This window comes from Trypanosoma cruzi, genomic scaffold (assembly GCF_000209065.1).
Source record: "Trypanosoma cruzi strain CL Brener 1047053517171 genomic scaffold, whole genome shotgun sequence".
In the NCBI taxonomy this organism is placed as follows: domain Eukaryota; phylum Euglenozoa; class Kinetoplastea; order Trypanosomatida; family Trypanosomatidae; genus Trypanosoma; species Trypanosoma cruzi.
Genome location: NW_001849568.1, coordinates 254,214 through 276,814, shown reverse-complemented (window position 1 = coordinate 276,814; position 22,601 = coordinate 254,214). Strand labels below are relative to the sequence as shown.

At 50.5% G+C, this 22,601-nt stretch overlaps 12 protein-coding genes across 12 annotated transcripts, besides 34 other annotated features; all 12 read right to left on the bottom strand.

The window, feature by feature from the left end:
* Positions 1-17: part of a sequence feature (GA-rich) that runs on past the window's edge.
* Positions 1-22,601: part of a sequence feature (heterozygous, non-Esmeraldo-like haplotype) that runs on past both edges of the window.
* Positions 59-82: a microsatellite.
* Positions 362-392: a sequence feature (AT_rich).
* On the bottom strand, positions 411-1,346 carry Tc00.1047053511817.240 (hypothetical protein, conserved; the record flags this gene model as incomplete). The annotated part of the gene is made up of 1 exon (XM_814275.1): positions 411-1,346. One exon carries the CDS (start codon positions 1,344-1,346, stop codon positions 411-413), a length of 936 nt encoding a protein of 311 aa, XP_819368.1.
* Positions 1,482-1,514: a microsatellite.
* Positions 2,480-2,507: a sequence feature (AT_rich).
* On the bottom strand, positions 2,663-5,152 carry Tc00.1047053511817.230 (hypothetical protein, conserved; the record flags this gene model as incomplete). The annotated part of the gene is made up of 1 exon (XM_814274.1): positions 2,663-5,152. The coding sequence occupies one exon, from the start codon at positions 5,150-5,152 to the stop codon at positions 2,663-2,665; it is 2,490 nt and encodes an 829-aa protein (XP_819367.1).
* Positions 3,024-3,072: a sequence feature (GA-rich).
* Positions 4,070-4,101: a microsatellite.
* Positions 5,380-5,428: a sequence feature (CT-rich).
* Positions 5,440-5,462: a microsatellite.
* Positions 5,596-5,619: a microsatellite.
* Positions 5,645-5,689: a microsatellite.
* Positions 5,768-5,818: a sequence feature (CT-rich).
* Positions 5,905-5,965: a sequence feature (GA-rich).
* Positions 6,139-6,160: a microsatellite.
* On the bottom strand, positions 6,247-10,158 carry Tc00.1047053511817.220 (kinesin, putative; the record flags this gene model as incomplete). Its single annotated transcript, XM_814273.1, has 1 exon — positions 6,247-10,158. One exon carries the CDS (start codon positions 10,156-10,158, stop codon positions 6,247-6,249), a length of 3,912 nt encoding a protein of 1,303 aa, XP_819366.1.
* Positions 10,171-10,208: a sequence feature (GA-rich).
* Positions 10,255-10,312: a sequence feature (T-rich).
* Positions 10,369-10,390: a microsatellite.
* Positions 10,770-10,832: a sequence feature (T-rich).
* Positions 10,899-10,924: a microsatellite.
* Positions 10,987-11,015: a sequence feature (AT_rich).
* Positions 11,060-11,110: a microsatellite.
* Positions 11,174-11,202: a sequence feature (AT_rich).
* Positions 11,261-11,286: a microsatellite.
* Positions 11,392-11,420: a microsatellite.
* Positions 11,489-11,519: a microsatellite.
* Positions 11,544-11,575: a microsatellite.
* Tc00.1047053511817.210 (protein kinase, putative) lies at positions 11,729-12,928 on the bottom strand (the record flags this gene model as incomplete). Its single annotated transcript, XM_814272.1, has 1 exon — positions 11,729-12,928. One exon carries the CDS (start codon positions 12,926-12,928, stop codon positions 11,729-11,731), a length of 1,200 nt encoding a protein of 399 aa, XP_819365.1.
* Positions 13,046-13,084: a microsatellite.
* Tc00.1047053511817.200 (hypothetical protein, conserved) lies at positions 13,354-14,754 on the bottom strand (the record flags this gene model as incomplete). Its single annotated transcript, XM_814271.1, has 1 exon — positions 13,354-14,754. The coding sequence occupies one exon, from the start codon at positions 14,752-14,754 to the stop codon at positions 13,354-13,356; it is 1,401 nt and encodes a 466-aa protein (XP_819364.1).
* Positions 15,048-17,069, bottom strand: Tc00.1047053511817.190 (hypothetical protein, conserved; the record flags this gene model as incomplete). The annotated part of the gene is made up of 1 exon (XM_814270.1): positions 15,048-17,069. One exon carries the CDS (start codon positions 17,067-17,069, stop codon positions 15,048-15,050), a length of 2,022 nt encoding a protein of 673 aa, XP_819363.1.
* Positions 17,114-17,144: a microsatellite.
* Positions 17,218-17,241: a sequence feature (AT_rich).
* Tc00.1047053511817.180 (histone H2A, putative) lies at positions 17,338-17,745 on the bottom strand (the record flags this gene model as incomplete). Its single annotated transcript, XM_814269.1, has 1 exon — positions 17,338-17,745. One exon carries the CDS (start codon positions 17,743-17,745, stop codon positions 17,338-17,340), a length of 408 nt encoding a protein of 135 aa, XP_819362.1.
* Positions 18,098-18,505, bottom strand: Tc00.1047053511817.171 (histone H2A, putative; the record flags this gene model as incomplete). Its single annotated transcript, XM_814286.1, has 1 exon — positions 18,098-18,505. One exon carries the CDS (start codon positions 18,503-18,505, stop codon positions 18,098-18,100), a length of 408 nt encoding a protein of 135 aa, XP_819379.1.
* On the bottom strand, positions 18,855-19,262 carry Tc00.1047053511817.161 (histone H2A, putative; the record flags this gene model as incomplete). Its single annotated transcript, XM_814284.1, has 1 exon — positions 18,855-19,262. One exon carries the CDS (start codon positions 19,260-19,262, stop codon positions 18,855-18,857), a length of 408 nt encoding a protein of 135 aa, XP_819377.1.
* Positions 19,456-19,884: a mobile genetic element.
* Positions 19,561-19,582: a sequence feature (AT_rich).
* Positions 19,713-19,733: a sequence feature (AT_rich).
* On the bottom strand, positions 20,040-20,447 carry Tc00.1047053511817.151 (histone H2A, putative; the record flags this gene model as incomplete). Its single annotated transcript, XM_814285.1, has 1 exon — positions 20,040-20,447. The coding sequence occupies one exon, from the start codon at positions 20,445-20,447 to the stop codon at positions 20,040-20,042; it is 408 nt and encodes a 135-aa protein (XP_819378.1).
* Tc00.1047053511817.140 (histone H2A, putative) lies at positions 20,801-21,208 on the bottom strand (the record flags this gene model as incomplete). The annotated part of the gene is made up of 1 exon (XM_814268.1): positions 20,801-21,208. One exon carries the CDS (start codon positions 21,206-21,208, stop codon positions 20,801-20,803), a length of 408 nt encoding a protein of 135 aa, XP_819361.1.
* Positions 21,249-21,302: a sequence feature (A-rich).
* Positions 21,471-22,475, bottom strand: Tc00.1047053511817.134 (hypothetical protein, conserved; the record flags this gene model as incomplete). The annotated part of the gene is made up of 1 exon (XM_814282.1): positions 21,471-22,475. The coding sequence occupies one exon, from the start codon at positions 22,473-22,475 to the stop codon at positions 21,471-21,473; it is 1,005 nt and encodes a 334-aa protein (XP_819375.1).

Below are 22,601 nucleotides of genomic sequence, written 5' to 3'. Positions count from 1 at the left end.
TGCTGCTGCTCTCTTCTGCGTGTGTGCGTGAAGGGCAATCGTGTGATGTAAATGCAGCCAACAACAACAACAACAACAACAAAGAAAAAAAAAAACGGCAAAGAAATGGAAAGAAGGGAGAGAAACAAAAAAGGAGGTGCAACCACTAAATTTATACACGCATGCACTCACTTTCCATGTATGTAAATATAATATATTTGGCGGGTAACGGGTGCTACTGCTGACGGTAGAAACAACAACATTTCTCTTCCCCCCCCCTCCTCCTCCTCGTCAGCTCCGGCCAACCAAACAGTAAAAACCGCAAAAAAACAAAAACCACAAAAACAAAAGTAGAATGACGTTAAAAAAACGCCTAGCCATCTTTTTATTTTAAATGTTTTTTTTTATTTTTTCCTTTGCTTCCTTCATTCCTACTTCTTCTTGCCACCTCCCTTTGCTGCCTCCTTATCCCGTACCTTTTTGAAGACGATAAGCTGCTCCCACTTGTAATCATCGATAGCCAACGGGTTCAGGACACGTCCTTCTGCCCCCATGCGGTCTGCGGCAAGCCACGCCTCCTCCATCACCATCTGAATGAGGTCATGGGAACTCGTTCCCTCCAGCAAGGGAGGCACGTACGTTTTGCCATTGAGCCACGTCACCTCAATGCGTGGGGTAATGTGATCAATGGCGTAAAACAAAAACACTTTATCCTTCGGAAAAGGTGCCCGTGCGCTAATGGCACGCCGATAGAAGTCCATCACCGCCTTCTGCAACGTGTGTCCATACCCGAAAAGAAACGGGGAGATGGTGATGGTTATCTTCTCCATGTGCATGAGGAACAAATAGCGATGCATCGTGCGAGGTGCAACGACAGCCAGGGGTCTCTTTGCACCCAGATGCTCCGGAACATGCTCGGCGTACTGTACCTCCCGTTCCCACATCGTTGGCGAACTGAGCGGAGTGTGCCATGACTTGAATAACCACGTCGGCTTGGATCCCTTCGATACGTACTGCACCTGCGGTAGCGGTTTCTTTACCAGCCGGCCGCGTTTGACAGACAAATACTCAAACTCCCGTCCACCACGGCCGTAGTCTGTAGGACACTTCGCATGTGAATAGTGCTGATGGTACATGTGCCGTGTCTCGCCTTCTCCCCAGCGCGAGACGGTGCTTTGGTTGTACATGTACTTGTTGTGGTTACCCCGCCACATGGCGTAGTACGGCAGAGGATACACGAGGCCTTTTAGATGCCTAACGTGCGGCCGCAGTCGTGGCTGCCGCGAGAGCGCCAACTGCATCGGCAGCAGACCGACACCGCGGAGGGTGTCGATGGTGTAGTGGGCTGCAGGGGCGGACGTTGACATGTGACGGCCCTTCCCACCAACACGACACTCCCCCTGTGAGCTCTACGACTGTGACGTAACCGGTACGCCCCTCTCCTCCTCCCCTCCCCACGGACACGTGAAGCCAGCAGCACCCGGACAACGTTCTTTTGAAGGAAAAAAATAAAAAAAAAAAATAAAGAAAGAAAAGGAATTGCGACCATAACTTATTTGCCAAGAGCGGAGAGGAGGGGATTTTCTCAAGAGCACAACACACACACGGGACCAAAAAAGGCCAGACACCCACGACGACATCTAGTTAAATAAAACAAAAAAACCAACAACAAAAGAGAATTTTTTTTTTGTTTTTACACCTATCTTTATATGCGTTAAATTGAGAGTTTAGGCGCCGCGGAAAAATCGCACCGGATACGCACCGGTCGCAACGGCACACGCGCTGCGGAGTGGATTACATCACGCGGAGGCTTCTGCCTCAAATTTATTATCCTCACGCTGTTTCCATGCATGTCGCTTCTTCTCTCTGTGTTGGTGGGTCGCCAGCTCCTCGCATTCTCCCGCACAACTTTTCCCCGTCTCTTCCTCACTCTGTCAGTGAGGGGACATCCACCTCTTCCCTTACCCCCACATCCCCGCAACCCCCCCGTATCAATCCTCTTTTCGCGCGCGGCGAACACGTGCGGTGACCACCGCAGCATTTTCCTTTTGGCGCGTCTCTTGCACATCTCCATTCATCCTTTGCTCCTGCACCCGTGTCCTCATGGCAAACCTCACCGCGGCAAAAAGGATGACCGCAGCAGTCAGTACGTATAACCACCACATCCCTACCTCTGAATAAGGAAACTAAAAAAGACAAGAAAGTAAGTAAGAAATAAAACAAAAAAAAGCTTACATCCCATCCAATGTTATACGACCGGATGCTGTCGGGATGGGAGCAGCAGAATGAAGAAAAAAAAAATACGGGGAAAACTCCACCAGGCATGTAACAAACACGACACATGCATAAAAGTTATACGGAGAATAAAATGTTACATGCGCAGATGGAAAAGACATGACTCTTGTCAACATTAAAAATAAACAAAACACCGACCTCCTCTTTTTCCTGCCTTCTGTTGTGTTTGCAGATTTCTGTTTGGGACTTTCTTATTCCCCTGACGTTATTATTTTATTTTATTTTTATTTTTTCCCCTTTGGGTGGGGAGTTGGGTTAGGGACTCGTCCGTTGAAAACATCTTTTCCCCAAAATTCCAAAACAAATCCCCCTCTCGTTCCGTTTCATCACCCGTTACCGTAAAGGTGTTGATGTAAGCGTTGACATTTCCCCTTCCTGACAAGGGCGGCTACGAGTAGGATGTGGGAGGCCTTCCGACCTCCACCAGCCAGTCATTAAGCAACGCAATCTCCACCAGTGCCTTGCAGCACATCTCCTCCCAGGATGCGAAGGCAGTGGACCACCCAGGAATGCGGCGCATTTCCCACTGAACATTAGCCACGGTGTTATTCGTGAATTTGCCAATGGCACAGAGTGCCGCTGCGGCTGCAGCATTTATATCTGATTCACTGTGTGCCATCCCAATGGCCGGAGCATCTTCCAATTCAATCGTAGTCTCTTTTAATGTATCATTTGGCGTAGGCACCACCCCTGACCAAGAAAAAGTGTTCGGGCTTTGTTCTACAGCTGCCAAATGAGCCGGCCCAGTATCCCCCTCCTCCTTCTCCTCTTTTTCGTCTTCATCCCTCTTCTTCTCCTGCCAGTCAAGCGCGGCTTTGGCTAATAATACGGCTGGTAATGTCAGGGCGTATGTCTCACTGGGGGAATCACCAAATCCGCTGCTTACTCCACTCTTTGACTCGTGCTGTCGTCTTCGATGCATCAGCTGCCTCTCTTGTTGCGTATGCGGCTGCTTTTTTCGAAGACGATAAAACTCTTCCTCAACTAGTAACATGCGTTGGCCAATGATGCGACGTGAGGCATGTTTCCAATTGCTTACCACCGAGTAAAAGGCTCTTGTCGTATTATATTTGCTGTTGAGCTGACATGGACGCACAATTCTTACGTGGTTGTGCAACTCAAGATGCTGCAGTGCCTCCAGTACGATAAACTCCAATTCACCATACCAGTGCTGCCCCCCTTCATGGCTGCCTATCCCCACCTCATCCGCACTCCGTTCGTGAGGTACAAGAAACGTGACCGATGACGTTGGTCCCTTTGATACCGTCACAACTGGACTCATGCCGGAGCGCGACTCCTGTGAAAGCGGAGAGGGTACGCGCGTTTCGGTACCGTGGGTGGAGGAGAGAATACCAATCACGGACGGCAGTGCCGCGCTTGTACCGCGCAAATTTGGACTCGCAAAAGAACATCCTGCTGCATTTTTGACACGAGGCGACAATGCCCACGCCGCTGCAGCGAGGGATGACGCCGGCGGATGTGGACTGCTCAGCGGCGACAGGACACGGGATTCTTTTTGTGTCTCCTCTCCAGGCGGCTCATGCCCCACCGCGAGAAGCTGCACAATGCTTGCAATGGTACGGTAGCCATCTACTGCCTTGTAGACGTCCTGAATAGCCAAGTCCGCCCACTCTAACATCTCTGCCGTGTACTCCACAATGGGAATAGGCACCTCATCCAGTGTGTGATACCGTAAGACGTACGGTTGGATCATGCGGCAAACGTGATAGGAATGCGTCTGGGATAGCCGCACAGTTACCTTACGCTCCTCCACCGGCGGACACAATTCTTCCTCTTGTTGTTGTTGTTGTTGTTGTTGTTGTTGTTCCTCTTCGTCCTTAATCGTCGTGTGCAACCCGTTTTCATGCGCTCCTGGAGTCTCCCCTTTTCTGGGAGTCCGTCTTATTCTTGGCGTCTCCTGTCGTTCTTCACGGCTGAGGCAGGCGTAGAGGGTCGCGATCATCTCCTCCAGCGGGGTCCACTGCAACGATGCTGGATCCTGCAGGGGCGTTAAGAACACATTTACTCGGCTCGTCCCCTTGCTACTTGTGTGGACCGAATCTTCATTCGTGACAGATGACGAAGCTACCTGAGCGACAGTAGCGGGGACTCCCGTTGTGTTCACGGAAGCAGCAGCGGCAACGTTCTCGCCACTGGCAGCATGGACGTCCACACGTGGAGGTTGGGTTTCGGAATCAGCTGTCGTCATCGTCATTGCCATCGTTGTTGACGGCTCCCTCTCACGTGAAAAGTGACGTGGTAAAACAACGGAGGGATGATGGGAAGTGACTCGCGCAAGGCCCATGGAGATGTAACCATATGCCACCTCTGTTTTCCGCAGCTCCTCCATGATGCCGGTCAGTACAACACTGTACGGTTGTATGAGCCGCTCTGTCAGACTCAAGCTTGGCGTGACAAGCTCCACATCTACACGAAAGACAAAGCACAACGTGTACCGCAGCGTCTTACGCTGATAGTGCAACCCTGCAATTTCCTCCGGGTAAAAGAGATACAAGAGACCAGACTCCGCCTCCATAAGATACATGACACGACGGCAAAACTCTGACCTCGGCACAAATACATCACTAAAGCCCCCAAGTCTATCCGCTGAGGTTGTCCTGTACGATGATGCATCGCATTTACAACTACTATCATGCCTCATCTTGCGCTTGCTGCCTGAATCGCCAGAACAAATCATGTTTTCCTTCTCGTGGCTGTTTTTGTTGTTGTCACGCGAGTGGGTGGTGGTGTTGGCAGGCGTGGATGATGTAGGCTCCTGTGCGACAGGCAAAAAAGGGTTCAAAGGGGCATGACAATGCAAGTACGGTCCTTTTACCACATCGAGTGCAATAAGCAAAACACTATGCAGAGAAAACATTCAGTAAGCTAAATCACCAAGGCATACAAAACCCCACAAAAGAGATTACATGCAGGTGAATAAAACCACTAACAAACACACACACAAGAAAGAGAAATGTACAGGAAATATGGTCCGTGCATGTACGCACACATGAGCAGCAACGACAACAACAAAAAACGAAATCAAAGAAGCAAATGCACACAAATATGCACGCATGGACAAGGAGCAAAAACACCCATACAACAAAAGACACAGAGAAGGAGAAGGAGAAGAAAAAAAAAAAAAAAAGGAAAATCCTTTGCGTGTTTTTTTTTTTTTTTTTTTTTTTACTTTCAAATGGCCACAATTCGTCCAATGCAAACAACGCGGAAAACAGAGAAGGAAATTAAGTGGAAAATCCACGCAACTGAAGAAGCCGTGAAAAACAAAAACAAAACATCCTCACATGACTGAAGACAAAAACACACACAAACACACACACACACGTATAATTCCCTTCCATACTCCCCCCACACATACACGTGCATGCATGCATACACACGCAAGCACACACACTCTCTCTCTCTCTCTCTACTCAAAACGGATCAAAAAGCAGAAGAACAACAAAAACAAACGCAGATATAATACGCCAAGAGAAGAGAAGATAGAAACAAAAGAAGAAGAAGAAGAAAAAAAAGAAAAGGATACAACCACACAAATAATATATCAATAATATATAACTGACGCTACTCGCATTGCAGATGTAATTCTTAAACGTAATACTCCTCCCCCTCCTTCTCCTCCTTTTCTTCTTCTTTTGTTTCTTTCCTTCTTCTTACTTCCTCTTTTCCTGTGTAATTGGTCGAGTGTAACATTGACGTGTGTGCGTGGAAGGATGCCCACTTAACATATTCCTTTCTTGCTGGCTCTTCCTTTCGTCCATCTTTTTATTCGTCTTCGTATTTCATATTTAAAAAACAACAACAACAACAAATACACACAAATAAACAGCAGGACATTCTCTGCTCCTCCTCCTCCTCCTCCTCCCATATTCCTTCTACTTCATGTCAAACCAATTCTATTGATTGATCCCTACCTCTCCCCCTCACAATGGGGAGTCGACATGGCACAGACTACTCAAACTTCAGCTGCGCTCCAAGCGGGCTATTATCATCACCAATTTCCATTTCTGCCATATCTGGCGACACACCGCCGCGCTGAATCTTCGTGATTTGTCGGTGTACCGCCCGCAAGGATTCATTGCGCTGCCGCACCGTCGCCAGCAATTCATTATTGATGCGCTGCACACTTCGCTTCTGTCGTTCCAGCACCTCCTTCTCACGCTGCGCCTTCAACATCCAACTGTTTTCCCCGTCGTCGGTGCCAAAGCTGCGGTCAATGGTGATATAAACATCGGGGGTATGCGTTTTCACCCCAGCCAGTTGTTGCTCCAGCTTGTAGTACGCCAATTGCAACTCCCGCACCTGAGTACGCAACTCATTAAAGAGCTTTTCATCGTCATTTCGCCTCATTTCAAGCGCATCCCGCGAGGCAATCACGCGACGCAGTTCCATTAATGTTTCCCGTTTCTCCATTCCCGCCCGCAGCATCTCGTCTTTTGCCTTGTCGGCGTTGTTGCATTCCTCTTCCAGTGCTGAGCGCAGGGTTGTGATCATCTCCTGTAATTCCTTTATACGTATTTCATAGTCCCTCACAATCTGTGCGCTCTCACTTATGGACGCCTTGCACTCATTCCGCACGCGCCTTAACTCCTGCGTAAACTCATCCCTCTCCCGCTGCATGGAATGTCTCTTCTCTGCCTTGTCGTGTCGCTCCTTCTCCAGTTGCGCGTGCAGCAGTCCCAGCTCTTCTTGATACTGCGCCACCTGTTTCTCCAGACGCCGCTGCAGCTGCTGAAATTGCCGCTTTCCCGTGTCCTCTGCCTCTTGCAGCTCGTCTTCTTGAGACGTGCTGCCACCGCCGCTCACCACGCTGCATGTACCAAGCATATTCCGCGACGAATGCTCCTCTACAATCTTCTCAATAAGCGAATTGTTATTCTGCTGCAGTTGTTCCAGCTGGTTTGTCAGTTCTTCCACCTGCCGTGAGAGTCGTTCGCGCGCGCTCTCACTATTCTGAATTGTCACCTGCATATTGAGCCGCTCCTCTGAAGCCTTTTCAATGAGCAACTCCAAAGACTTCACTTTACGCCGTAGTCGCTGCGGCTCTTCTGCGGCCTCCGCGGCCAGAGCACGTAGCGTCATAAGCTCATCCTTCGCTGCTCCGGAGCTAATTTCATACAAGACTTTCTTTTGGCCGAGCATCTCTATCATTGCGTTGAGGCGTTCCTGTTCCAGCAGCGCACGGCTATACGCCTCACCACGTGCACAATCCCATACCGCTTGTTCCCACAAAATACCAGCGAGATCAACACTATCACCAGCGTGACTGCCCACACTACTGTTCATTTTGCCTTTGAGTGCGGTGATACGCTTTCCACGTGCGGAGAGGGCCCTGCGGAGAAATGATGATAAAATACTGAGCACATCCTGGGAGTAGCGCAGCCAAATATAATACCGCTCTGACGTTTCCGTCTCTTCAAGAAGAAGTTGTTCAAGCTCATTAATGTCCCGTGTCTTTGTCGCCGAATCCTTTTTAAGCTTCGACAGTTGCTGCTCAACCCGTGACACACGCATGAGCAGATCGATGTTTGTCTTCTTCTCGCTTAAATACTCCGCGCGAACGTTCTCCAGCTGCGCGAAAAGTCCGTTCTTCCCCTCCGCCGCCGAATTCGCGCCACGCTCCGCACGCAGCATCGTCCGCGTAGCCGCCAAGTCGGACTGCGCCATATCGAGCGCATGCGCTTTCTCCGCAAAGCGCTGCTGCGTCTCTTCCAACAACTGTGCCATGGCGTCTTGCTCCTGTTGCAGCATCTTCATTTTTTCCTGTAGACTACTCTTTGCCTTTTCCGCTTCCTCAGCGCGCTCCTGTTGAGCCTTCACCTCCTTTGTGAGTACACCGACACGACGTTCTAACTCCTCCTCGTGACGGAGTGACCGCCCTGCAATGACAAGTGGCGGTGGTGCTTCAAATCCACTAGAACCAACGTTCTCTTTCCATGCAGCGGGCGGTGACTGACTCGGGCCAACTCCCTCTCTTGTATCAACAACAGAACTACTCGCTACATGCTGTTGCTGCTCTAGTTGTTGTGAAGACGTCTCACGCCTCACCGTCTCCTCACGGTAACGCCGGAGCGATTCTTGCAGCTCGCCATCTTTACGCAGAAGTGCTTCATGTAGTTTCATAATTTCCCCTCGTTTTTGGGCCAATTCTTCACGAAGTGCCGTTGTGGTGGAGACAAGTTGTCGTTGGACCTGATTCTTTTCCTTTTGAAGCTGCGCATTGTCCTCCTCAAGATCCGTAATGCGTCGCTGAAGCGTTGCCACCTCCGTTGCTGGCACCATCGTCGACATTGTCGCCCGCATGGAATCTATCTGTGCCTCAAGTTCATCCCTTTCACGACGGAACGCCTGAATTTCCTCGCGGTGTACCTCTGCCGCTTTCCCCTTCTCTAACTGCAGTGTCAACTTCACAATTTGCTGCCGCATTGCCGCAATAAGTTTTTGAAAGTGGTGGTCCTCGTTGACTGTGGCAACGTTGATCACCTTCTTTGTCACCCCCGCAAACCGAAGTGTGTTAATTGTCTGTTGGTAACAGTACGCACTGGGCGCAATGGTGGCAAGCATGATCGTTTTGCTGTTTCCACCCAAACTATCGGATAGCAGCCAGGTGAGGACACTATCGCGGTATGCGGGAATGACATGTTTACCAGATTGTTTTTCCGACAGCTGCAGAATAACACGTCCGAGTGTGGTGAGAGACAAGTTGATGTTACGGGCCTCCTCGAAGCGGTCACCTGTGACACCAGACTGCGATACCCGTTCACTTCCCGCGAGGTCAACCATGTTGACTTTGCAGACCCGCGTCTTTGTCACCACCGCCGCCTCCTCTCTTACGACTGCCACGCGCGTGATGTGCAGTTGCAATATCGCATGGCTGCGACTACTGTATTCATTCATTCTCGTCTCCGCCGTCGCGCGTTCACGCAGACCGCTCATCAGTTGTTTCATGACACCCTCCGCATCCCGAACCTTCACAAGCGAGAGACCCTCCACGTACGGCCCACGTGACGGGTGCTGCCGGATCCGCAAAGACGATTGCGATGAAGCGGATGGCGACTGCAACGGGGCGGCCCCGGCCCCTCCTGCTGCGGCTGCCGTGTCTCGCCCCCCACCACCGCCGTGGAACAGCAAGTCGTGGACCCGTTCACAGTAAATCTCTAAAAAACTACACTCCACATTATAAGAGATGGACTCGTCCTCCTCACGCTCTTTTCGCATCAACTCAAAGAGGTCTTCACAGAGGCGCGGCATAATTCCGCGCTCTTCCGAACGCAGAGAGACATATTCAGGTGGCCCCAGCAGACTGTGTGTCTTGCCACTTCCCGTCTGTCCGTAGGCAAAGAGGCATGAGTTGTAACCTGTCATAACCGACTCATACATGCGCGGGCCAATGAAGGCATACACGGAGGCCTGGTCGTCGTAGGCTGGCACGTTGGCAAAACACGGTAAACCGCTAAATGGCACCCGGGACGTCGTGGCAGAAATTGGTTCATGAAGACTGCCAATATAACTGTTGGTTCTGCTGCACGCAGAGGGTGCACCAAACAAAGAAGCACTACGGGACACGTTAGTTGAAGTCGCAGTCTCTCCGATGGATGAACGCGGCGTGAAGGTTGGCGGTGCCACCGCGGAAGGAAAAAGCGGCAAAACATGCGGCGGCACACTCCAAAAGATCTTGTCGAATGCAAAGACATGCTGCTGCCCGGTATTGCTGCTACTGGCGCCCATCGTGGCATTGCTAACATCTGTCAGAGTGATGGTGTGATCGTTGAGGACCGTCACCGTACATTCAAGGGGCGACTCACGTGCATTCAGCGGCCGCACACGCACCGCCACGCACACCGCCGATGTCTCTGACGCCATTCCCAACTATTTTCCGTCCCCTCCTCCCTTCCTCCCTCCCCTTCCTTCCTTTGCTGTTGCCTTAGCCCAATAAATGAGTGAGATAAATGGACGCAGAATAAAAAAAACAAAACAAAAACAACAACAACAACGCACAAACAGAAAAAGAAAGAAAGGACAAGAGGCTGCGTAGATATTCTCCCACACAACTTGATGCAATCCACCCTGCTCTTTTTTTTTTTTTTTTTTTTTTCATGCGTCCGGCGTGCCTGTGCACCAATTCTCTCCCTCCCGCTGTATATATGTATGTATCTGTGTGTAGATATCCCCCTTTCCTTCCTCCCTTTTGCCTCTTTTATTATAAAAATGTTATGGCCGTTGTTTGTTCCCTTCTTCTTCTTCTCACTTCACGCCCCTCCCCACCTCCCAGAGGCAGAGATACAGACGTAAAAAAAAACAAACAAAAAGAAAGAGAGAAGAAAATCCATCGTACATCACAAATCCCACACATGTGTACACCGTGCGCATTGGAGTCCCCCTTCCCTCTCTCTCTCTCTCTCTCCCCCAGCAGCAGCGGTGCCACCACAACACATACATACACACAAATATACATGTGCGCATATACGCAGACTAAAAACAAAAAAAAAAAAAACAAAAAAAAAACACAAACAAAAATAAAAATAAAAATAAAAACACAATTGTCTTCTTCATAAATCATTTTGCGTAAATTTACAAAACGCCTTCCCTTTTTTGTATAACCGGAGAGAGAGAGAGAGAGAGAGAGAGAAAAAACAAAAAACAACAACAAACAGAACATCTTTATAGACAAATATACACATCTAAAGTGAGTTTTTTTTACTTTATTTATTTATTTATTTGGTGTGTGTGTGTGTGCATGTAGCGAATCGCACTTTAAAACAGGCAAAACAAAACAAAACAACAACCGCAAAACAAACAAATAAACAAAACAAAAGTCCACACGCACAGGAAAAAAAAGGGTGAGACACACGTTTTTATATACGCATTTTACCAGCAGAAATATAAATATTTATATATTTATTTATACATGCATGTACTCACATTGCATCCCATCGTATCATCAACAACAACAACAAAAACCCGGTTTTTTTTTTTCTTTTTTTTTTTTTTAAGTGTTTACTTCTCGCCTCCAATCATGCACGGCAGTTATTATTTTGCACGTGACATGACAGACGGTGTCTATCCACACCTCGCTGCTTCCTTGACGGCCTCGCTACGCACATAAACACACACACACACACACAGAAAGAGAGGGAGAGCAATTCTCCAGAGGCAACCCCCCTTCTCCCTCCCTCCCTCCTTCCCTGCGTCGAAAAAAAGAAAAGAAAAAAAAAAAAAGAAAATGTGTTTTTAATAATATAAATGATTTATTAATATTATTATTATTATTATTATTATTTTTTCTCAAAGGAATTGACAATAAAAAGAGAAAAAAAAAAAGGAAGCTTATCTTTTTGCGATTTGCCTCCTTTTGTTGCCGTTGCCTCTCCGCATACCCCGCCTTTGTGTTTCTTTTTTCTTCTTTCTCTCCACCGTTGTGTATTTCCCCCCCCTATACGACACTGGGATCCATCGCAGCACCGCCTTCGTCGTTTAGTGAGGAATGCGCTTCCTTCTGTTCTGCTTGAATACTCCCTGGCCTGAGAAGCGTGGGCGCAACATGAAAGGCAAGTTGCACGGAATCCACTTCCCACAACAAACGGTTCTTCACCGCCTCCTCAATGCCCCGCAGCCTCAGCAGGTTTTTTTTCAGGTGCTGCAGCCCTTCATTCAACATGATGGGCGTCGCAAGGATTTCTGTGATGTTTGGCCGCTCGTGTGGATTGACGCGCAGCATGGCGTAGCAGAGGTCGCATAGGCCCTGACTGTACCTCTCTCTCGGCAGCAATTCATAGCTCCCCTCTGTCAGCACACACTGCATCAGTTTCTCCATGTTCGGGGATATGAACGGCTTCCGCAGTGCCATAACTTCATATAGCAAGACACCCATAGACCAAATATCCGCCTTATGATTGTAGTTTTCCCGGCGCCAGAGCTCAGGAGACAAATAGTACGGTGTCCCACAGAACGTTTTCCCCACATCGGAGGAAAGGCTTTGGCCGTATTGTCGCGAAAAGCCAAAGTCGCCTAACTTAATAAGCCCATTTTTTCGAAGAAAAATATTGGACGTTTTCAAATCACGATGCATAATATTCTTTCCGTGGATGTACTTCACTGCAAGACAAAGCTGCGCCAGAATGACAAGGACCTCGTTCTCCTTGTAGTAGCACGGCACAGCCTCTGCAGCGTCTTTGCGTGATGCAGACCCACTTCCATTTTTTACCCGCGAGTAATGTTTCGCACGAACCTCCACTTGTGTCTGCAGGTCTCCTGCGTCAGCGTACTCTAGTATGTGCAGCAATTGCTCATTCCGCTCATATGTGCCCAGGAGGCGAATAATATTTGGGTGCTCGCAACTCAAAATATTCACTGCTTCCGAGCGGGCAAAACTTTTATTTTTCTCCGACATGAGCGCCAAATTGCAAAGTTTGCCCACGACGATTTCATTCGTGACATTGTCGATGAGTGTCCAGACCGTACTGGAGGCGCCACGACCCAAGGGGCGGGGTTCGCGGTACTTACTCGGCAACGAGGGCCCAATGAGGGCGGGGAAACTCTCCGCAAGAAGTGTACTGCGCCGGTCTGTGCAGCTTCGACCGTCATTGGCGGTCGGGTGGCGCATCGCTCGTGCCGTTGGTCTTGTCTGCGCCATGGGTGTCCACCAAACCCAAACACAAACGCCAATGTTTTTTTACCGCAGCCACCACCCGCTAATAAATATAAATATAAAGAACAGAAACCAACAACACCAAATAATACGAGGTAGGACAAAAAACAAAAAAAAAAAAAAGGAAAAAAGAAAAAGAAATACACAAAATACGGCGCTATCACACATGACAAACTCCACCCCCCACCTTCTTTTCACCAGATCACATATTAAACAAACAAACATACATAACAGGTGTACATACACACATACACATAACGTAGAGCAAAGAAAATCCTCCCCCCACTCCCAACAAAAAGAAAGTGTGTGTGAGTAAGGGAGAAATGAGACAACAAGAATAACAACATAAAAAACATGATCGACGATCATTCCGTGAGCCTGAAAATAAAAACCACCGCGAATGCGTTCGACTACTTCAGCTGCTGCATACACGTCATGAACCGCTGCACCACATTCTGTTGAGGTTCATTAAATCGTGGCTCTCGTGAAGTGAAGAATTTAGCACGTAGCTCACACGCATGCGCAAACTCGATTGGTGACAACTTCCCCGATCTATCCAAATCGAAAATCCGCACCAGGCAATCGGCATCCTCCCTTGTTAAATGAGAAAGTCCTTTGCACGCTTCAAGCACGCGATAAAACTCCGCACTATCAACTTCATACTCGTCCCTATTTAAAAGAGAGGTATCCAACATCCTCGTTTTAGACTCCGGTGGCTGCCGCTGCTGCTGCTCAAGAGGTGTGGTTAAGACCTCTGGAAGCTTCGCCCTTAGAAGGAGATTCATCCCATGAGCCACCGCGTCGCACTCAGAGAGAAAATCAAACACCTTCAGGTAGAACTCAAAAGATACAAATTCCTTCTTTACGCATTTCATCGTCCTTTCGTCGGGATTCCCCTCTACATGGGAGAAGTGTTTTTCCATCACACCCATGGGAATTTCATTACTGTTACGGCGAAAGATAATTTGTTGAAGGTCCTGCAAAGTAATGAAACCGGTGTTTCTTGGGTCGTGCAAGCCAAACTCCAGCGTCCAAACTTCCCGTCGAATCTCACGGAGCATTGACCAGAACTCATCAAACGAGATAAATTTCTCACCATGCGTTCCAAAGAAGTGTTCGGCAAGCGGGGAGGCCAAAAGTGCATCCCGCACAGCGGCTGAGGCGCTCATATGCTTTTTTTTTGAATTCCCTGAGCCGTCTGTGATGGGTGTGGGTGAGGCTCCAGGGGTCGAGTATGTCATGCGCTGCTGTCGCGTTAGTGAGGGCTGCACATTAAAAAACTGCACAGCAGGGTCCACCATCAACGCGTTCAGCATGTACAAAAAATCATGCCCCGAAAGACGGCCATCCTCGTCCCTGTCAAAGACCCCAAAGGCCATCTCTAGATGTTCGCGACGCGCTGAAAGAAGAGTGAGAAGTATACAAAATTCCTCATACGAGAAGCTACTGTCGTGGTTAATGTCCATGAGTTGAAACACATGCTCCAGACGCTGACGTACATGGGGTGGGAGGTGGTTACCTCCCCCACTTTCAAGCGACTGCCTGCTCTCCTCATCAAGAAGGCACAAACATGCGATAAGGCCAGCAGGGTCCAACTCCTCACTCCCGTCTGCATTGCGCGTCGCATAGAAGTGAAATCGGGCACGTGGATCCTTTGGATTCAGTGCTTTGAAAGCAAAGCATTGCCCAAGACAATCTTTCGCACTTACTGGATTGCGCCACCAATTATAAGCAACAAAAACGCCTCCGCCACCAAATAGCAACCCTGCTGTCGCAATAACGGCGGCTGATATGCGCCTTGTTGCAGCCATGTGTGGTTCCTTGGCATCATAACAAATACAGGAAATAGTGGTGGTTGGATAAACAAATAATGAGAGGGAACGTCATTGAGTAGCCATGAGACATTAGAGGCTCGAATGGGCAGAAACCAACACAAATTTTCGCCCCCCAAAACAACAACAACATACATATGCTTTTAAACACAAAAACAGACAAAAAAGGGGGAAAAAAGACGTTGAGGCACAGAAGAAAACAAAAAGACGAGTTAAACCCAAGAATTTGAAGGAAGAGCAAATTCCTGGTAGAGACATTACTCTTCTATCCCCTATTCTTTTTCATTAAAGCGTGAGTCGAGAAGGCCAATAAACTCGTCTAGTGAGTTACACACCGTACACATCGACTCAATCTCTGCGGGGGAAATGGTAAGGCCCAAAAAATCACCCCCAGCTTGTTTTTTCTTCTCTTGAATTGCAGCAATGGCCTGCCGCACACGTTCCGCCTCGGCATCACTCAGCTTGGGTAATGGGAGCGCCTTTGCTCCAGAAGCTTCGTTCGCACTCAACTTTTCTGACTTCTTCTCATTCGTGTCGCCCCCATCAGCAGGGCGGACGGACCCAAAGTGCAGTCCCAACATGTCCAGCAACGCAGGCAGCTGTATGTAGTCCATGCGCAGTTTGAGGCTGAAGCGCCCAGGCCGCACCAGCGCCGGGTCAAGCCGCTCCGGGTGGTTTGTGATCATCACCACAATGCGACCAGGAGTATCGACGGCGCCATCAAGCACATTCAAAAGCCCTGAGAGGTTTGCTGACTCCGTGGATTGCAGCAGCTTTAAAAACGAGAAATCTACTGTCTTCTCATTGTCAGCAGAATTATCCCCCAAGGATGCATGGGATTCGCCGGGGCGCTGAGACTCCAAGACGCTACGCAAGATCTGGTTGACAAGAGTTATTTGTTGCTGAGAGGCCACCCCGCCACCCTCACTGTCTTCGTTCTCTTCGTCGGTACTTTTGTCCCCGTCTTCCTCGTCGCTGTCGTCGGCGGCGACAATTTCCGTGTCGTCCCTTTTGTCAGCATCACCACCGAATGGAATTGCGGTAGAGTTCCAACAGGACTCAAGCGTTGCGGCGCGATGCATGCGCACAGTCCTTTTCCGCACACGCGAGCGCACCATTGAGCTCGACGTGTCCACGTCGTCAAGGAGAAAGATGACATCCCCAACTCCAAAATAAGTGGGGTTGGTATCCCCAACGCAGTAAAACTCGCGACTGAGAAAGATGTCATAAAGTTCCTGATTTGATCGAAGAAATGCCAAATTCACAGAGACAATGTGACGTCCCGTGTACGCGGCGAGTGCTTTTACAAACGACGTTTTTCCCGTGCCAGGCGGACCGTACAGAAGAAATCCGAGTTTCCCAGGGAACCCTTCCGTCGCAAAACGTCCCCTCTTTGCCAAAAAGTCATCCACCATCTTCAAGATTTTACGCTTCTCCGGAAAAAACAAGGTGTCAAACGTTTTGTGTTGGACAAGAGGATACCGCTTGAAGAACACACGACCTTCGCTTTCCCGTTCGCTCGGCGGCGCATGCATTTGAAGGAAGACTCTGCCATAATTCAAGACGCTTGGCAGCATCCCTACATAGAAATCCAGCGCAGCCTGCAAAAAACGTTTAATCCGCTCATCAGCATCAGAATCCCCTACGGCACGCAATAATATTGTACGCTGCACACCTTCATTGCCATCAATTTTTTCTCGCTGCCGATCATACGTCAACTCCACACCATCCTCGCTTACTGGCACCCACGAACCTTCCACCGGCACCCGCACCAACAAATAACGCGCAAACTCCCTTTGGCTCCGCCAATTCACATCTTCACGAAACCCATCATCAGCGTCGCCAAAAAAATCCACCCGAAAAGGAGAGTCATATCGCTCCTCCCATGAATGACGCAGGGGATCCATCAACAAAAGCAGTGACTTCTTATTCTTCCACACGGAGGACGGCAGTGATGTTCGCCAAAATTTGTGGTAAAGAAAATAAAAAATAGCATTCTGCAGAAGCGCATTACGATCCGACAAAATCCCAACCGACGCCATACACAAGTGTGCCGTGACACGGCGTACCAAATAGACACGCGAAAAAAAAAAAAATTTCTCCTTTGCCACTCGGGACAATTCAGGAACAAGCACACGAAGAGCGGTACATACAAGCAAAAGGAACACCAACAGCACCTCACGTGACATCGCCATCGACAAAATACGTTCCAGCACTAAGGAAAATGAGAACATGATACTATCAAGAAACCCATAATCCATCGGCATAAAAGACACCACAGTTTCCTTCAGCATCACCTCCGAAACTCCACTACAGAGAGCACAATAGAAAGAACTAAAACAACACAAAAACAACAACAACAACAACAAAAGCCCCTAATCGCGACAATTCCAACCAAACTAAACAACAACAATAGATGAATAAAAAACACAACCTCAAAAGAAATAATAAAAAAAAAATAATATTCCCACACAAACACACAAGAACAAATACCTCACACAAACCGAACAAAAAGAAACACTACACTGCGGGACTTTATATGCGCATGGCCTGAAGGCCGCTCTAAGCGCTGGGCGTCGCCCTCGCCTTCTTGCTGCTCTTGTGCTTCTTCGCCAGCGCCTTGTTCAGGCTCGGCATCACACCACCACGCGACAGCGTCACATCCTTCAGGAGCATGCCGAGGTCGTCGTCGTGGCGCACGGCAAGCGTCACCGTGCGGGGTGTCAGGCGCTTCGGCTTCTTTGCCTGCTGGGTCGCCGCCTTCACGGACAGCTCCAGCAGCTCGGCTGTCAGGTACTCCAGCACCGCCGCCATGTACACAGCGCCCGACGCGCCGATGCGGCGGGCATACTGGCCGCGGCGCAGCAGCGAGCCCACACGGCCCACGGGGAAGATCAGACCGGCCTTCGCGGAGCGGCCGCCGCTGTGCTTCTTGGACGCCTTCTTCGCTGCCTGCTTCGGGGTTGCCATCCTTGTCTGCGAAAAACAAAAAACAAATAGTAATAAAGTGTGGTTGGGTTCCTTGGCTTGGCTTTGATCTTGGGAAACAAAGGGAGGAGAGAAGGGCGGGGGCAGGAGACCTGCGGCCAAAGCAGAGGAAAAAGCGCACGGCACGCCACAATGCGGCCAAGCACCGATGCCGAGGCGCCGCAGAGACCTACACAACAGTTGGGAGAGAGGCAGTAGAAAACGAAAAGAAAACAACAACAAACCAATCCTATTCTATAGGGCTACGTGTGGGTCACCGTGGCTCAGCGACGACGGCCACCCAGGTGCATCTAACATGTTGCGCCCCCTCCCTGCGCCTGGCCTGAAGGCCGCTCTAAGCGCTGGGCGTCGCCCTCGCCTTCTTGCTGCTCTTGTGCTTCTTCGCCAGCGCCTTGTTCAGGCTCGGCATCACACCACCACGCGACAGCGTCACATCCTTCAGGAGCATGCCGAGGTCGTCGTCGTGGCGCACGGCAAGCGTCACCGTGCGGGGTGTCAGGCGCTTCGGCTTCTTTGCCTGCTGGCTCGCCGCCTTCACGGACAGCTCCAGCAGCTCGGCTGTCAGGTACTCCAGCACCGCCGCCATGTACACAGCGCCCGACGCGCCGATGCGGCGGGCATACTGGCCGCGGCGCAGCAGCGAGCCCACACGGCCCACGGGGAAGATCAGACCGGCCTTCGCGGAGCGGCCGCCGCTGTGCTTCTTGGACGCCTTCTTCGCTGCCTGCTTCGGGGTTGCCATCCTTGTCTGCGAAAAACAAAAAAAAAATACAAATAAAGTATGGTTGGGTTCCTTGGCTTGGCTTTGATCTTGGGAAACAAAGGGAGGAGAGAAGGGCGGGGGCAGGAGACCTGCGGCCAAAGCAGAGGAAAAAGCGCACGGCACGCCACAATGCGGCCAAGCACCGATGCCGAGGCGCCGCAGAGACCTACACAACAGTTGGGAGAGAGGCAGTAGAAAACGAAAAGAAAACAACAAACCAATCCTATTCTATAGGGCTACGTGTGGGTCACCGTGGCTCAGCGACGACGGCCACCCAGGTGCATCTAACATGTTGCGCCCCCTCCCTGCGCCTGGCCTGAAGGCCGCTCTAAGCGCTGGGCGTCGCCCTCGCCTTCTTGCTGCTCTTGTGCTTCTTCGCCAGCGCCTTGTTCAGGCTCGGCATCACACCACCACGCGACAGCGTCACATCCTTCAGGAGCATGCCGAGGTCGTCGTCGTGGCGCACGGCAAGCGTCACCGTGCGGGGTGTCAGGCGCTTCGGCTTCTTTGCCTGCTGGCTCGCCGCCTTCACGGACAGCTCCAGCAGCTCGGCTGTCAGGTACTCCAGCACCGCCGCCATGTACACAGCGCCCGACGCGCCGATGCGGCGGGCATACTGGCCGCGGCGCAGCAGCGAGCCCACACGGCCCACGGGGAAGATCAGACCGGCCTTCGCGGAGCGGCCGCCGCTGTGCTTCTTGGACGCCTTCTTCGCTGCCTGCTTCGGGGTTGCCATCCTTGTCTGCGAAAAAAAAAAAACAAATAGTAATAAAGTATGGTTGGGTTCCTTGGCTTGGCTTTGATCTTGGGAAACAAAGGGAGGAGAGAAGGGCGGGGGCAGGAGACCTGCGGCCAAAGCAGAGGAAAAAGCGCACGGCACGCCACAATGCGGCCAAGCACCGATGCCGAGACGCCGCGGAGACCTACAGAATAATCTTCTGGGCCGCTTACTGGATCCTAAAATTATCTATAAAAATCAAACAAGATAAGGAAAAAGAGGTACCCCAGAGGCAGTTAATTGCCTCATGTTTTTCTTATAATATATATATATATATTCTGTTGACTACTCACGTGGTCTTTTGTACTCAGATCTGAAATATTATTACTTACGAAGTGGCAGACTTTGGGGTCCTCCAACCACAAGACCCCGCCGCGAGGTGGGAATCGAGGGGCTGGGTGGAATGGCAAAATAAAAATAAAAAATTATCTGGCCTCTATCGGTTCCCCAATCCTTAAAGTCGTTTTCTTCCCAAAAATTCATACGGTAGAAAAGTACCATAAAGAAATGTACTCGATCTATCAGGATATACACATTAAGTTAGCCAGCTCTCCCGCGATCATTCTCTTCACAAGCCCCTACAACAGTTGGGAGAGAGGCAGTAGAAAACGAAAAAACAACAAACCAATCCTATTCTATAGGGCTACGTGTGGGTCACCGTGGCTCAGCGACGACGGCCACCCAGGTGCATCTAACATGTTGCGCCCCCTCCCTGCGCCTGGCCTGAAGGCCGCTCTAAGCGCTGGGCGTCGCCCTCGCCTTCTTGCTGCTCTTGTGCTTCTCCGCCAGCGCCTTGTTCAGGCTCGGCATCACACCACCACGCGACAGCGTCACATCCTTCAGGAGCATGCCGAGGTCGTCGTCGTGGCGCACGGCAAGCGTCACCGTGCGGGGTGTCAGGCGCTTCGGCTTCTTTGCCTGCTGGCTCGCCGCCTTCACGGACAGCTCCAGCAGCTCGGCTGTCAGGTACTCCAGCACCGCCGCCATGTACACAGCGCCCGACGCGCCGATGCGGCGGGCATACTGGCCGCGGCGCAGCAGCGAGCCCACACGGCCCACGGGGAAGATCAGACCGGCCTTCGCGGAGCGGCCGCCGCTGTGCTTCTTGGACGCCTTCTTCGCTGCCTGCTTCGGGGTTGCCATCCTTGTCTGCGAAAAACAAAAAACAAAAAACAAATAAAGTGTGGTTGGGTTCCTTGGCTTGGCTTTGATCTTGGGAAACAAAGGAAGGAGAGAAGGGCGGGGGCAGGAGACCTGCGGCCAAAGCAGAGGAAAAAGCGCACGGCACGCCACAATGCGGCCAAGCACCGATGCCGAGGCGCCGCAGAGACCTACACAACAGTTGGGAGAGAGGCAGTAGAAAACGAAAAGAAAACAACAACAAACCAATCCTATTCTATAGGGCTACGTGTGGGTCACCGTGGCTCAGCGACGACGGCCACCCAGGTGCATCTAACATGTTGCGCCCCCTCCCTGCGCCTGGCCTGAAGGCCGCTCTAAGCGCTGGGCGTCGCCCTCGCCTTCTTGCTGCTCTTGTGCTTCTTCGCCAGCGCCTTGTTCAGGCTCGGCATCACACCACCACGCGACAGCGTCACATCCTTCAGGAGCATGCCGAGGTCGTCGTCGTGGCGCACGGCAAGCGTCACCGTGCGGGGTGTCAGGCGCTTCGGCTTCTTTGCCTGCTGGCTCGCCGCCTTCACGGACAGCTCCAGCAGCTCGGCTGTCAGGTACTCCAGCACCGCCGCCATGTACACAGCGCCCGACGCGCCGATGCGGCGGGCATACTGGCCGCGGCGCAGCAGCGAGCCCACACGGCCCACGGGGAAGATCAGACCGGCCTTCGCGGAGCGGCCGCCGCTGTGCTTCTTGGACGCCTTCTTCGCTGCCTGCTTCGGGGTTGCCATCCTTGTCTGCGAAAAACAAAAAACAAATAGTGATAAAATGTGGTTTGTTCGGTTTCTTTTCTTTTTTTTTGATTTTTTTTTGTTTGTGTTTTGTAAATAAGGGGATGAAGAGTTCGTTTGTGTAATTTTATTATTATTGCTTTTGTTTTATGATTTGTGGTTGTTAATTAATTCATTTGGTGGGTGTTTGGTTTTTAATTGAACTGTTTAATTTACATAAAATGGATTGTAGTATATTATCTTGTTGTATTGTAATTCTTTTTTATTTATTTTGCTTTTCATTGTCTTTTGTCGGGTATCGGCGCCTTCCATATGTGTATATTGCAGTGTTCGTGGGTGTTGAAAGTGGCATCTCTTTTGTTGACCGAAATCGTTCTTTTTCACTTATGTACATGAATGAATTTGGCTCACCTTTGGTATGGTGAAACGTTGAGTGGTAATCTGTGAGCTGATATCGGAGCTTGGGTGGAGGGACGTCGTATAAGTTCGGTGGATTGTAGGTGTCAGGCCATGTGTGGGAATTCGGCAATGGTGTGCACTCGGTGGGTACATGAGGTTGAGCTTCGACGGAGGTAAGTTGTTTTTTTTCGTTCAGCTCCTTTATGGGGGTTTCGTAGCCATTTGTGTTTTTGTGTGGCCCTTCGCTTTTCATGTTTGTAGTCAAAGGGTTGCTACCTTGAATCATCGCGTCTGCGACTGCTGGATGTTGCGTTGCCCTCGAGAACCAAATGGCTGGCAAGAAGTGGTGTCGTGTATTCCATGCACTGACTATGTGATTGCGTCCGTGCGGATCACTGGGGTCGTTATACTCCAATTGCCCCGCCCCACCCAGTGTTGGGCATCCAAAGTAAAATGTCTCCTTATTGAAACGTTGTTCCGTGCCTGTGGCCTTTACTGCCAGAAGGGAGGTGGCAGTTTCTCTGTTCTGCACTGCTTTGCTGTCTTTTTTGTCGCTGACAGAAGCCCACGGAATTGAAGTATTATCATTCCGTGGGTGGGTGCCAAAGGAGTCACCGATCCCAACTTGGTCGGTCGTCTCATCGACGACGACGGCACGTGTCACGGTGGGCGAGAACAACAAGGATTGCGCAAGCCTGCCTGGCAGCGGGAGGCGCTGCGCCACCTCGGTTTCCACATCGGCCAAGTGCGCAACCTGAAACTTCTTGCTGTTTGTTTTCCCCGTGTAAAGCCGCCTCTGCCGCTTCGGTAGATGGCCGGGAAGGTACCGTTGCAGGCTCGGATGGAGGGCCTGTATGTTGACATTCATCGAGGCAAAAGAGAGACGCCGCAACACACACACACAAAAAAAAAGGTGTATTTTGCGTGTTTATCAGAGCCTAGGGACGGAGCAGCGCCAATTTCCCCTTTCCAGTTTTTTTCCTTTCGGCCTCTC